We start from the raw sequence: 15929 nt of genomic DNA on the forward strand, positions 1-15929 counted from the left end.
TCACTACATCCTATGGTAATAATGTATATAATTTTAGTTCCACAAAATATCTTTCTTAACCATTGGTTCTTGTATCTTACCCATTCCCACCCCCAAGTTCATCCTGAATTCATTTTCTTCTTCTTAGACTAAACACTCCAGTAACTACTTTAGAGAAGTTCTGGAGGTGGTAAACTTTCAAAGTAGCTTATCTTCACACTACAGTAACAGTTTGATGTAATACAGAATCCCAAATTCATAGTTATTTTCCTTTATCACTTTGAAAATGCTCCACTATCTTCCTCTGACTCTCATTGCTTTGTAGGTGGCCTGCCTTTTCCCTCAGAGAGTTTTTAAGAGCTTCATTTTATCCTTAAATTCTAAAATGTCCCTACAATATGTCATCATGTATTTGTGTATTATTATCATCTTACTCTTGTTTGGTAATTCATACACCATTTCATAGGGGCTCATGTTTTCTTTCAATAAATAGAAGTTCTCAGTCATTAATTTTGCAAATATTGCCTGTTGTCCTATTCTCTCCTCCTTGAACTCCTTCATGGTAAATTTTGGAACTTCTAGGTTTATCCTTTTTCTCTTAATTTTTCTTTCATATGATCTAATTCTATAATGCTGCATCCTGGGAGAATTCCTTATCTGAATTTTCTAGACATAGTATGTGTTTAGTCTACTATCTTGAAATTAGAAATTCAAAGTACATACTTAGAATGAAATAGGACCCACATTTATTCTTTCTCCTTGGGGGATCACTGAGTCACTCATCTCATAATGTTAATATTTCATTAGTCAAATTTTTGAAGGGTAGGGAACAATAATTTATTAAACATATATGTTTGCCAGGTGCTATGCCAGATGCCTTTTCATATTTTACATAAATCCATACTATCTCTTCATTTTAGAGATCATCCAAATAAACATGCTAGACAAGGGTGGTACTCAGTCTATGGCCAAATACACAAATGTATTGTGTATCTTCAATAAGGGAATGATATAACGCTCAGTACCGAAATTTTATAGCAGAGAAAAATCACTATGGGGATTTCTAAACAGGTATTTCTGGAATTCTAAGTGGATAGTGCCATTTACTATTTTAATACAGGAAATCTTATCAAACTAGGCATTATTAGAATAGCATTCCCTTTCATAGCAGAATAAAAAATGTAATGATTAATTTTGGGATCACAGAAACATTGGGTGTAATTTATTAATAATAAAAGGTAGAAATGGTATTTTTAGGGTAAAAGGGAACTATCAAATGGACTTGGCTTCTTTTTTTAAAGTACAGGTGAGTTTTTCGGGAAAAGACGATGGAAGAGTAGGGGACCATATTCCAACCGGTCCCCAGAATTGAGCTGGATATCTAACAGACCACTCTGAACACCCACGAAATCAGCCTGAGATGTGAGAAGATAGATCTGGATCTCTACAAACAGAATACCGCAGGCTGTTGGTTTTGAGGTACGAAGCAGGGAGCTGTGATTCTGTGGACAGATACTGGAGGATAAATGGAAGGGGGAGGGAGCCGAGCCATCGGGATCCTACACTGCCCGGGAGCGATATCCTCCGCACTGGGGACCGGGCACAGACTCACAGACCAGTAGTGGTGGGGAAAGGACTTTAGGGCAGCCCCCGGGATGGAAAACCAGAGCGGCGGGGCTGCTTGTGCTAACTGGGGGCGGCTGGCGGTTTTAGAAGCACAAAAGGCAGAGACGTGCCCCGACCTGGAGGTGAGGACTGGGAGCGCTCCTGAGGGGTGCACAACCCAGGACGCTGCAGTTTATAGCAGCACAGACAGAAACGGAGATAGTGTGGCCTGGAGAACAGACTGAGGCAGAGGGTTGGAAATGGTCTCTTCTGCTCTGACTCTCAGAAGAGACGCAGAAAGCTGCCAGAGAACAAAAGCCGCAAAAAAATGGTTTTCACTGAGCCGCCACTGGGGGCAGGGCAACTCTGCCCAAACAGGGTTGCCTGAGTAACAGTGCAGCAAGCCCCTCCTCCAGAAGACAGCCTAGGAAAACAAGAGGCCAGCAACCCTAAAGTCCCTAGAAAACAGGTGCATCTTGCTTGGGTTCTGGTCAATAACTTGGATTCCATACATTCCCTCAACCACCCATCAACAGAATGACTAGGAGGAGGAACCCCCAAAATAGGAAAGACTCAGAGACTATGACTTATGCCACAGATTTACAAATGGATTCAGATACAACCAAGATGTCGGAGATGGAATTCAGGCTAGCAATTGTGAAGACAATAGCTAGAATGGAGAAATCAATTAATGGCAACATGGAGTCTCTAAAGGCAGAAATGAAAGCTGAATTGTCAGAACTTAAAAATGCTATCAATGAGATCCAATCTAATCTAGATAATCTAACAGCTAGGGTAAGCGAGGCAGAAGAACAAATTAGTGACCTAGAAGACGAATTAATAGATAAAAAGGGAAAAGAGGAGGCCAGGGAAAAACAACTCAGAATCCATGAAAATAGAATCAGAGAAATAAGTGACACCAAGAAACATCCCAATGTCAGAATTATTGGAATCCCTGAGGGGGTGGAGAGAGAGAGAGGACTAGAAGATATATTTGAGCAAATCGTAGCTGAGAACTTCCCTAATCTGGGGAATGAAACAAACATTCGCGTCCTAGAGGCAGAGAGGACCCTTCCCAAGATCAAGGAAAACAGGCCAACGCCCCGGCATGAAAGAGTAAAACTTGCAAATCTTAGAACCAAGGAAACCATCTTAAGGGCAGTTAGGGGGAAGAGATTCCTTACGTACAGAGGGAAGAACATCAGAATAACGTCAGACCTATCCACAGAGACCTGGCAAACTAGAAAGGCCTGGCAAGACATATTCAGGGTACTAAACGAGAAGAACATGCAGCCAAAAATACTTTATCCGGCAAGGCTGTCATTTAGAATGGATGCAGAGATACAGAGCTTCCAAGACTGGCAGAAACTGAAAGAATATGTGACCACTAAGCTGGCCCTGCAAGAAATATTAAGGGGGGGTTCTATAAAAGGAGAAAGACTCCATGAGTGATATAGAAAAGAAATTTACAGGGACAATCTATAAAAACAAGGTCTTCACAGGCAACATGATGACAATAAATTCATATCTTTCAATAATCACTCTCAACGTAAACAGCCTAAATGCTCCCATAAAACGGCACAGGGTTGCAGATTGGATAAAAAGACAGGACCCATCCATACGCTGTCTAGAAGAGACTCATTTTGAACCTAAAGATACATCCAGACTGAAAGTGAAGGGATGAAGATCCATCTTCCATGCCAGTGGACCTCAAAGGAAAGCTGGGGTATCAATTCTTATATCAGACAAATTAGATTTTAAACTATAGACTGTAGTTAGAGACACAGAAGGACACTATATCATTTTAAAGGGTCTGTACAACAAGAAGATCTAACAATTGTAAATATCTATGCCCCTAACATGGAAGCAGCCATCTACATAAGCCAACTGTTAACCAAAATAAAGAGTCATATTGATAACAATACATTAATTGTAGGAGACCTCAATACTCCACTCTCAGCAATAGACAGATCATCTAAGCAGAAAATCAACAAAGAAATAAGAGCTTTGAATGACACACTGGACCAGAGGGACTGCATAGATATATACAGAACATTCCACCCTAAAACAACAGAATACTCATTCTTCTCGAGCGCACATGGAACTTTCTCCAGAATAGACCAAATACTGGGTCACAAATCAGGTCTCAACCAATACCAAAAGACTGAGATTATTCCCTGCATATTCTCAGACCATAATGCTTTAAAACTGGAACTCAATCACAAGAAAAAATTTGGCAGAAATTCAAACACTTGGAAGCTAAAGACCACTCTGCTCAAGATTGTTTGGGTCAACCAGGAAATCAAAGAAGAACTTAAACAATTCATGGAAACCAATGAGAATGAAAACACATTGGTCCAAAACCTATGGGATACTACAAAGGCGGTCCTAAGGGAAAATACACTGCCATCCAAGCCTCACTCAAAAAAATAGAAAAACCCCGAATTCACCAACTAACTCTACACCTTAAAGAACTAGAGAAAAAGCAACCAACAACGCCTAAGCCACGCATTAGAAGAGAAATAATTAAGATTAGAGCAGAGATCAGATCAAGGAAACTAGAAGCTGGTTCTTTGAAAGAATTAGAAGATCAATAAACGACTGGCCAGTCTATCCAAAAGAAAAGAGAAAGGACCCAAATTAATAAAATTATGAATGAAAGGGGAGAGATCATGACTAACACCAAGGAAATAGAAACAATTATTAGAAATTATTATCAACAACTATATGCCAATAACTGAGCAATCTGGATGAAATGGATGCCTTCCTGGGAAACCTATGAACTCCCAAGACTGAAACAGGAAGAAATTGACAACCTGAATAGGCCAATAACCAGTAAGGAGATTGAAGCAGTGATCAAAAACCTCTGAAAAAACAAGAGTCCAGGGCCTGACAGATTCTCTGGGGAATTCTAACAAACATTCAAAGAAGAAATAATACCTATTCTCCTGAAGCTGTTTCAAAAAATAGGAACAGAAGGAAAGCTTCCAGACTCATTCTATGAGGCCAGCATTACCTTAATCCCCAAACCAGGCAAAGACCCCATCAAAAAGGAGAAGTTCAGACCCAATATCCCTGATAAATATGGATTCCAAAATCCTCAACAAAATCCTAGCTAATAGGATCCAACAATACATTAAAAGGATCATCCACTATGACCAAGTGGGATGCAAGGGTGGTTCAACATTCGCCAATCAATCAATGTGATAGAACACATTAATAAGAGGAGAGAGAAGAACCATATGGTCCTCTCAATTGATGCAGAAAAAGCATTTGACAAAATACAGCATCCTTTTCTGATTAAAATTCTTCAGAGTACAGGGATACAGGGAACATTCCTCAAGTTCATAAAATCCATCTATGAAAAACCCACAGTGAATATCATCCTCAATGGGGAAAAGCTGAGAGCCTTTCCCTTAAGATCAGGAACACGATAAGGATGCCCACTCTTGCCACTATTGTTCAACACAGTACTAGAAGTCCTAGCAGCAGTAATCAGACAACAAAAAGAAATAAAAGGTATTCAAATTGGCAAATAAGAAGTCAAACTCTCTCTTTTCAGAGATGACATGATACTTTATGTGGAAAATCCAAAAGACTCCACCCCCAAATTACTAGAACTCATACAGCAATTCAGTAATGTGGCAGTATACAAAATCAATGCACAGAAATCAGTTGCTTTCTTATACACTAACAATGCCACTGTAGAAAGAGAAATTAGAGAAACGATTCCATTTACAATAGCACCAAAAACCGTAAGATACCTCGGAATAAACCTAACCAAAGAGGTAAAGGATCTATACTCTAGGAAATACAGAACACTCATGAAAGAAATTGAAGAAGACACAAAAAGATGGAAAAATATTCCATGCTCATGGATCAGAAGAATAAACATTGTTAAAATGTCTATGCTACCCAGAGCAATCTATACTTTCAATGCCATCCTGATCAAAATTCCAATGACATTTTTCAAAGTTCTGGAACAAACAATCCTAAAATTTGCATGGAATCAGAAAAGACCCCAAATCGGCAAGGAAATGTTGAAAAAGAAAAACAAAGCTGGGAGCATCACGTTGCCTGATTTCAAGCTATATTACAAAGCAGTGATCACAAGACAGCATGGTACTGGCACAAAAACAGATATATAGACCAATGGAACAGAATAGAGAACCCAGATATGGACCTTCAACTCTATGGTCAAATAATCTTCGACAAAGCAGGAAAAAATATGCAATGGAAAAAAGACAGTCTCTTCAATAAATGGTGCTGGGAAAATTGGATAGCCACATGCAGAAGAATGAAACTCGACCATTCTCTAACACCATACACAAAGATAAACTCAAAATGGATGAAAGACCTCAATGTGAGACAGGAATCCATCAAAATCCTAGAGAGAACATAAGTAGTAACCTCTTGGACGTTGGCCATGGCAACTTCTTTCAAGATACATCTCCAAAGGCTAGTGAAACAAAAGCAAAAATGAACTTTTGGGACTTCATCAAGATAAAAAGCTTCTGCACAGCAAAGGAAACAGTCAACAAAACAAAGAGGCAACCCACAGAATGGGAGAAGATATTTGCAAATGATACTACAGATAAAGGGCTGGTATCCAAGATCTATAAACAACTTCTCAAACTCAACACCCAAAAAACAAATAATCAAGTCAAAAAATGGGCAGCAGACATGAACAGACACTTCTCTGAAGAAGACATACAAATGGCTAACAGACACATGAAAAAAATGTTCATCATCAGTAGCCATCAGGGAAATTCAAATCAAAACCACATTGAGATACCACCTTACACCAGTTAGAATGGCAAAAATTGACAAGGCAAGAAACAACAAACCTTGGAGAGGTTGTAGAGAAAGGGGGACCCTCTTACACTGTTGGTGGGAATGCAAGTTGGTACAGCCACTTTGGAAAACAGTGTGGAGGTGCCTCAAAAAATAAAAAAATAGAGCTACCCTATGACCCAGCAATTGCACTACTGGATATTGACCCCAAAGACACAGACGTAGTGAAAAGAAGGGCCATATGCAGCCCAATGTTCATAGCAGCAATGTCCACAATAGCCAAAGTGTGGAAAGAGCTGAGATGCCCTTCAACAGATGAATGGATAAAGAAGATGTGGTCCATATATACAATGGAATATTACTCAGCCATCAGAAAGGATGAATACCCGACTTTTACATCAACATGGATGGGACTGGAGGAGATTATGCTAAGTGAAATAAGTCAAGCAGAGAAAGTCAATTATCATATGGTTTCACTTATTTGTGCAATATAAGAAAGAGCATGGAGGACATTAGGAGAAGGAAGGGAAAAAGGAAGGGGGGTAATCGGAGGGAGAGATAAACCATGAGAGACTATGGACTCTGAGAAACAAACTGAGGGTTTTAGAGGGGAGGGGGTGGGGGGATGGGTTAGCCCGGTGATGGGTATTAAGGAGGGCACTTACTGCATGGAGCACTGGGTGTTATATGAAAACAATGAATCATGGATCACTACATCAAAAACTAAGGATGTATTGTATGGTGACATAACATAATAAAATAAAATTAAAAAAAATAAAGTACAGGTGAGAAATTTGGTGAGAAAGGCTACAGTATGAGTTGAGAAGTTTCCGTCAATTAAAAAATACTCATGTCTTCTACTGCTATGCTCATCCTGGAACTAGTACGATAATACTGGACATGTGAATTAGCAAAGATGCTATAAACACAAGAACATTAAGTACAGTCTCTTTTACCTGGAGGTCCAGGAAGGCCTGGTGGACCCTGTATTCCAGGAAGTCCTCGCTCTCCTTTTTCTCCAGGCAAGCCGGGTAACCCAATGTTTCCTTTTTCCCCTACAGTTACACCAGTCCCAGGCCTAGGAATTACCTTTATTATGAAAGAAAAAAATTAAGGAACTCAAAGAGGAAGAGGCCTGTTCTCCTAAAAATAATCTAGCAGCTACATACGATTACAGTGCCATCATTTTCCCAAAGCTCCGAGTGCAAAATCATCAAGACTACTACACAGATTATCAGTCACATTCTGTATCACTCCTATCCTTCAACTGATCAGAAACTGTTTAATACCAGTAATAATATTACCACCCTCCTGAGCCCCAGGCTTATGGAGGTAGAATTATTTTTGAACTCTCTTATCACATTCAATTCAGTCCAGTTACCTAAGCCTAATAATTCTTTACTGAAAATGTGTCTCTAATTTGCCTCCTTCTTTCCTGTTGCCACAGCTAGTATGCCCATCTCACACTTGGACTAACAGAAGCACCTCAGAGCTTCTCCCCTTCAATCCAAATCTACTGCTAGGATATACTTCAAAAATCAATTTCTCTGTGTTAGCTATCCTATTTAAGGACTCAAAATTGCTCACTACTTCTTAGTATGTCTGATGCTACTTTTCACCCTGGACTCTGTCAAATCTCTTCTCACTTCCAAGACCTCTCTCACCTATTTCATCTCCTATTATTTCTAGCAGTGAAGTTTTAGGAGAGTGAGGTCTGTCTGATTATAACCACTTCATGCATCTTGCACATTCTTGCCTTTCCCTCTGAATATGCCATTTCAAATATCTATAATGCCTTCTCCCAATCTTTCCCTTTAACAACCCACATTTCTTTCTTCCTCTAAAACAAAATGAAACAAACTCATCTCTTTTAGGATGGCTTTATTGATTAGAATCAACTAACTGATCATTCCTTTTCTCTTGGTCTTAGAATCTCAGTGTCTAAAGAATTTCATGTTAAATAATTGAAATATAAAAAAAGTAATCTCATGGAGCTATAATGATAATTAAGCTTTAGATTTAAGAGACTGTTGGACTGAAGTACAAATCAACACCTACTGGCAAAGTGCAATATTTCATCCTGGTTCTATTGGATAGAAGAAATATTCAGACAAAAGGAGACTGAAAGTTGTGGGACCTAGAATGGAGATGATAGTTCAAAAGGGAAAGTGAGCTGCTGGATAGGACTGCATTCTCAAAATTTTCATTTCTTCTGATATTTATCAAAATGTTATCATCTCATTTTATAAAGGAACTATTTCTCAGAGAATGAAAATTCTGATTTTAAAATGAAAGTGAATAAAAATTGTCTAAGATCTTTAAGTATATCCTCATTAGATTTGTTAAGTACTAAGTATCAATATCTGAGACTGATTATAGACAGCAAGAATTAATGTTACTCAAACGTCTGAACATATAGACATTATGACACTTGCACCTTTGCAGATTCAACGCAGTATAAAACCCGGAGTCTTACCAAATTTCAACCAAAGGAAAGCCAGTATGTCAAACTGTAGCAATGATATTTTATTCTTATTAAGATTGGAAATACATTTGACTTAAATTCCGTGGTGAATGCAAACATGGCAAAATCTGTAAACCCCCTAATTAATTTTTCATAGAGCAGTTTCCTACATTTGATTAAGAGCCCCTAGAAAGCACATACCCAAGGAAGAAAGAGGTGTGAATCAGACAATTACAAATTGAGAAAACCTATTAAGACCAAATCCATGTTTCCAGAGCTCTGCAGGGGAAAGGGCCAATTGCTTGTTTCCCAAGTTTCTTTTATTGAACCCTTATAAGCAACACCTGCACCACCTGCTGGTTACTTGAGAAATAATTTGGCAATCATGATGCAAAACAACCCAATGCCATAATTTTGGATCTTTACTATGGAGAAGTAATATACAGGCAGAACAATACAAAGACATTGAGGTCAACATTACTGAAGTTTTTAGATGTAGACTTTTAAGCCAGTAAAAGTTACTAATGACTTGGAATTTTGTGTTTTATGAGGAAAAGGTACAGAGGATATTAAGGCACAAAAATAAAAATGCGTTCATAAATCTGATAAATGAAGACTAAAAAAAAACTTACAAGTCCAGGAGGCCCAGTTGGGCCAATGTCACCTTTTTGGCCCTGTTTAATACAAGTGTAAAGTAGATTAGTAAAAATCACATGAAAACATCGATTTCCTTAAAAACATAGCAGATAACTAAGTTTCATAAAGACCCAGGAATCCATAATAAGATATCTCAAAGAGAAATACAACTTGAGGTAATGAGACAGTACTGAAATAAGCCTAGGAAGACCGCTGATGTCGTCTCAGATTTACTAGCTACACGATCTTGATCAAATCAATGAATTTATCTGCCTTATATATAGACCAGACTTCTAAGGTATTTCTAGATGCAACATCCTTTGATTTTAATATTCCTATTTTCTAGCAAAGTATAAATACTCTATAAAGAAGATACTGAAAAAAAAATTGGTACCACTAGAATCCATTAAAATCGTTATATTTTTTACATCTAGCCATGTTTCTTTTAACAAAATTTGTCAAGGGCATAAATTTAGTGTTATTTCCATTGGTGACAGATATTTTAGAGCTGATGGACTTAACTACAATCAGCAACAGCTAATTAATTATAATTGCTTTTGTGGGTTACCTCTTAGAAACTAATGAAAGACAAATTCAGAGACAAAACGGTTACTCTAAACCAGTAGCTACAACAGCACGAAAAACACAGTATGCAACTGTTATTCTACTGGCCAAGACCTAAGGATAGATGTCTCTCTCAGACCTCTGTTCTTGTTCTAGACTTGTTCATAGGAACTCTTCATCTATCTAAAAGCTTCATTTAGTTTAAAGAATTACTCAGTCCTATCACTTCACTTACTACTTGAAAAAAAAAATCTTGTTCTCTGAGTATTTATGATCTTCCTTTATTCTGGCTGTGCCTCCTAGTCCAAGCTTGAAGTTGGATCTAGTTTAGAGATAAACCACCATTAAAACATGCACCCTCTGGGTACATTCAAGTTTGTAACACCATTTCCTCCTTGCCCTGCAAAACAAAGCTTTTCAGTATTGGTTTTCATATAAAGCAATTAGAGACCACAGAGATTGGAAAACTGGATATTTTTGTGGTCTGCTATAAATAAGGGAAATGTGGGCTTCACACATTCTTTCAAAGTCACTTTTTTTTTCAAAGTCACTTTTTAAAATAGATGACTAAATAAACGACCTTCAGTCAGGCTGTATAGCCAAATGAAAAAAAAAGTGACAAAGAATTAGCCACAGACTTTCAGATAATAATTGCACAGAGAATGGAAATGTTTAGTGGAGACATTCTAAATTCACAGCTACAGGCCTTTTTAGTATAAGGACCTCACTAAAATAGTGCTGAATCTTCCACTTTCTAGAGAACAAAAGTTTTGCCGATACATGCTCAAAATGAAGGCACCAACTTTTTACAATGGAAATGCTAAAGTTAAACAGTTCTTCATGTATTTCCACCACATGTATTGTGATTTAGGACAATGAATGAAAATTTAGAGGAAATGATACAAAAGAAAAAGGAGCAACACCAAAAGATGAATAAAGAAGGTATGTTTTGAATATAAAAGCTAGTTATTAAGAACTTTTTCATTTAGAACTCAACCTTGGGAAAGAAAAGGATTATGTTAAGTAGAATAAAACCGGTCACTTCAAAGTATTAAAATTCTTACCTTTTCTCCATCCCTTCCTGGTTCACCAGGGTAACCAGGATCACCAGGCAAACCCTTTAAAATACAGAGATCAGGGTGACATCAGCAAAAATGGTGGAGTAAGGATGTCTAAACACCCTCTCCTCCATAAAAGCAACAAAGAACATTGGCAAAAATGGTCAGAGTCAACTTTTTTAGAACACTAGAAATTAACCAAAGGCTTATAGCAATCCAGGAAGTATTTGTTGGGGAAAACAAAATGACTTAATCTTGGTAAGACCACAGAGCTTTGTAGCATTTTATCTTGCTCTAGTCCCATCACCCTTCCTTAGCCCCTTGAATGGTATCCTTGAAAACCAACAGCTCACAATCAAGGTGAAAACCAGCAGCCTAGCAGCAAATGGAAGGGAAAGAACAGGGATGGAGCTTCTTCAAAGACCTATTCCCAAAGAGTTGTCATTATTTGACCTGTCTGGTGACTATCTTTATTTGATCTGACTTGAGTTTTTCCAGTGAAAACAGAGAACAGTCTTTTCCCTGAAGATATCTGTCAAAAACAATCAGAGGCAATTATTGACCATCATGGCTGCCTAAATCATGAAACAAAGACCAATCTGTCAGGAGGTAAGGCCCTAAATGTACCTCCTTACGCCATTTTATGTTAATTTGTGATTATAGAGTTTACAAATTGAGGACTACCTGTTTAGCAAAATCATCTGGAAACCAATTTATCTGATTTTAATACTTTCAACTTCGGGCTTGTTAAGAATTACTGCTTTCCTTCAGAATGGTCTCCAAAATTTCATCAAATTTTCTGTCCTTGAAAACCTCTTTTAACATCTACTGTGCATACTCTTGATACTGAGGCTGATTGAAATAATGTTCCTAGACTTGCATGTTTAAATTTTCCTCTTTATTTTGTAGTAATTAGAATGATCTGTCAAAAACTTTTATTGAAAAAACTTATGTTCACACAAAATACTGTATGTGAATATTTTGAGCAGTTTTATTCATAATGGCCCAAACCAGAAACAACCAAAATATCCTCCAGTGGATAAATGGATAAACAAACCTTGGTACATTCCTACAATCAAATACTACTCAGCAATAAAAGGAATGAACTATTGATAAATAGTACAATGTATTATGCTATGTGAAAGAATCCTGATTCAAAAAGCTATATATAATATGACTCCATTTAAATGACAGTCTGGAATAGGGAATATCATAGGGATGGAGAATAGATCAAATGCTGCCAGGGGCTTTGGGTGGTAGGGGAGAAGATGACTACAAAAGAACACTGGGGGAACTTTTGAGGGTGATGGAACTGTTTTTGATTTTAAAGCTGGTTATACAACTGTATGTGTTTGCCAAAACACATAGAACTGTATGCTGAAAATGGTTCATTTTACTGTATACAAGTTATAGCTCAATAAATCTGACTTAAAAAATCTGAACTTCGTTTTTCAACAAAGAAATTTTAAATTAATATTCAAAAGAGAAAGTATAATTTCCATTCATAGTAACTATTTCCAAACCCAAGCCTGTTTGCCATCCTGCTTCTCTACAACCACATATAAATGTTGCTATTTTGGGAGGGGTGAGGTGAAGGGGACGGGCTTTATCTACTCACTGGAATTCCTGGTTGGCCATTCTCTCCATCTTTACCCGGTTTACCCTACAAGATTCAAAGAAATGCAAGAATATAAATTCGTTATTTAGGAAGTATGAGATTAAAGAATATAACAAGCTTTATCCCTGCTTTGGACTATTAAGTAGACTTTTCAGACTTCAATATTGTAATAAATAATTGAATATGACATTTTGAGACAAAGAAAGTAGGATTTAAGAGGAAAGAATAAAATTACACAAACACACATTTAAAATCTTTTGCAAAGAGAATTAGTGGTCATAATACTTACTCTTTTGCCAGGCTCTCCTTGCTCACCCTTCTCACCTTTCATACCACCTGGAGGACCCTGTACACACAAAAGTAGTTTTACACTGGTTCATGGAGTGCTATGTATCAATACCAATTTACATTAAATGACATTAAAGAATTTTAGGTGACTTACCGGAGGACCACGTATCCCTGGAGGTCCAGGAGGTCCTCGGTCACCAGGAAGTCCCTACGCAGTAGTAGGGGAAAGGAAAGCAACATTAATACTAGAGCTAGCTAAGAATACTTTTAACAAACTGTACTATAGACTCAGGCAGTATAACTAAAGATAACAGGATGTTTCTAATTCAAAGTTGAAATCTGCTAGGCAAAAGAACCAAGAGCCATCTTTGCTTACTTCAGTTCATTTCTAATGTATGTACAAGCTGAGTTTTGAGGTAAATAAAAAGACAACACTTAAAATTAAATTATTAATGATACATTTTATAAAAAGCAAGAATACCTAAAACTAGGAGATATAGGGGCCATATAACACACATATATTTGGCAGAGAATTAAATGACCCAAATCCATATTGATGGTAGAGTTTCAATACAATTTGTCCTTTATTCTTAACTTTATTATTAGCATTTAAAGTGAAACAACAATGTACACACTTTGTTCAAGGGTGGGTCACTATGCTATAAAAGATACGTATGATCTCATCTACTCTAGCAGAAGCAAGGTATCAGATAATTACTTCTAAACACAACAAGGGTTTATAGAATAATACTCTTTGTATATCAGTGAAATGTAGAGAAGACAGTCATCTAAGACAATGACCATCCACCTTACCATGACCTAATTTTGTACATGAATGCATTATTCATAATAGCCAAAAATGCAAACAATCCAAATGTCCATCAACTGATAAATGGATAAACAATATGCGGAATATTCACACAAGGGAACATTATTCAGCCGTAAAAAGAAATGAAGTATAAATACATGCTACAATATGGAAGAACCTGAAAACATACTAAGTAGAAGAAGCCAGAAACAGAAGACCATATATTGTATGATTCTATTTATGTGAAGTGATCAGAGTAGGCAAATCTACAGAGCCAAAAAGTAGATTAGTGGTTGCCTAGGGCTGAGAGTTTGGGGAGAAATGAAGAGTGACAACAAATAGGTATGGGGTTTTGGAGGTTGGCTGATGAGAATGTTCTAAAATTAGATTGTAGTCATGGTTTCACTACCCTGTGAATATACAAAAAAAAAAAATAGAATTGTACACTTTAAATGGGTGAATTGTATGGTATGTAAATTATATCTCAATAAAGCTCTTTAAATATTTAATTATCTCAAATTCTTGTTATTTTTAAAGTACCTTCACGTATAATTATATTCCAACTTATAATGAATGCACTTTAATGAAATGCCACTTTTATAGCAAAATGTTCATTGATTTCCTCTCTACATACTCACCTGATCTCCTTTCTGAAACTCCACATCAACTGGTCTTTTCTGTTCACTGATCTGCCCAGGTGGCCCAGGGGGGCCCTGAAGACCTTGCTCACCCTGTTTGCAAGATTTAATAAGAAAGTAATATTTCATAATTTACACAGACAATAATATAAAATGTAAGCTAAGTCAGATGCAAGAAGCAAAAAGACGAGCTCAAATGATGAGGAAAGGAGAAAACTGAGGGCTGAATAATCAACATTTTTCTTTACTCACCTTTTCACCCTTGGGTCCCTGGAAATTTAAGCCCATATTCCCCTGAAGAGAGAGGTTTTAGTTAAAATCTCATTGACACTAACAGAAAGAATTCACACCAAATAAAAAATGTACATAAAAGAAAATTACCTTTGGTCCTGGAAGTCCTGGTGGACCAGGAGGGCCCTAAGAATAGAAGACACAGAAAAGGAAAAAAGGGATATATTAATAAGTTTATTAAAAAATTATTCAATTTTAAAATAATTATTTGGTTTCATAAAAAGCAAAGACAAAGCCCTTCAAAATAATATTTTCCTGTTTTTTTCTCACATTTAAATTGATTTTAACAAACCAGATGAATGTGGAGACTTCCTGTGACAGCATACAAGTGGGCAGGGGAAGAAATACAAGGATATGTAGAGGCAAAGGGTTAACACCCCAGTGCCAAAAACCAATATAAAAGTTAATCTCAACAAACATATCAAATTTCTCATGTCAGAATTATAGGTAAAAAATTTAGGACTCATAAGGCAATTAACTCTCTAGTTCTAAAAAGCATGTGTTTACTTTTTTAGTTCAGTTTTATTTTCATGTGACCTGACTTTGTAATGTTTCAAGGCTTGAAAAGTTACATAGGCATTTGTTTACCCAAGTGTATCACGTCCTTGATCTCAATGGATCTATTCATTTACATATTGTACCCTGGTGGCATTTCTAAGACTTTGCTTCAACCTGTTGAATCAGGGTTAATTGAAGGAACATTCAGAAGTGCAGAGTCAATCAGTTATATAGCCACAAGAGTTGAGGAAATTTCAAGATGTAACAACACACCACAAGAGTTGAGGAAATCCAAGATGTAACAACACACCTAGGGTATACTGATGCTGTAAAAACAGAGTTAGGAAAAAGTGCCATAGTCCAGAGTCTCATGTTTTGCAGGATGTCTACAACTAAAATAGACTAAACAAAGGGGGTTTTCTAATCCTCTTGTAGATACTTCCAGGAAAGCAGAAATCACAATCTTTTCTGGTAGATTCTTTTAGTATTTTCCAAATGTTATTTCCTTCATTCAAGAATAGAGGACCAATTGTCACAAGCAAAATTGTGCAATCTATAAAGGTATAATGAAAACTGTCACTTAAATATATGGTAGATGAGAGATAGAGTGGCACATGAGAAATTACTTTGACTGAAGTACAATTTTCTTGCCCTTTTAAGAGGCAAAGCTCTAAGTCCAAAACATGAC

The 15929-nt window shown here is 37.0% G+C and overlaps 1 protein-coding gene across 1 annotated transcript in view; it reads right to left on the reverse strand.

Annotated features, from left to right (window-relative positions):
- Positions 1–15929, reverse strand: part of COL4A5 (collagen type IV alpha 5 chain) — a 229436-nt gene that overhangs the window by 92362 nt on the left and 121145 nt on the right. Inside the window, exons 11-19 of the mRNA XM_078065482.1 lie at positions 14834–14869; positions 14705–14746; positions 14453–14545; positions 13161–13214; positions 13008–13064; positions 12719–12763; positions 11107–11160; positions 9475–9516; positions 7335–7467 (exon numbers count right to left, since the gene is read on the reverse strand). Of these exons, the coding sequence (XP_077921608.1) occupies positions 7335–7467; positions 9475–9516; positions 11107–11160; positions 12719–12763; positions 13008–13064; positions 13161–13214; positions 14453–14545; positions 14705–14746; positions 14834–14869 (556 nt within the window). The remainder of the gene's footprint in view (positions 1–7334; positions 7468–9474; positions 9517–11106; positions 11161–12718; positions 12764–13007; positions 13065–13160; positions 13215–14452; positions 14546–14704; positions 14747–14833; positions 14870–15929) is intronic.

The sequence above is a fragment of the Halichoerus grypus genome, chromosome X, assembly GCF_964656455.1.
Source record: "Halichoerus grypus chromosome X, mHalGry1.hap1.1, whole genome shotgun sequence".
NCBI lineage: Eukaryota > Metazoa > Chordata > Mammalia > Carnivora > Phocidae > Halichoerus > Halichoerus grypus.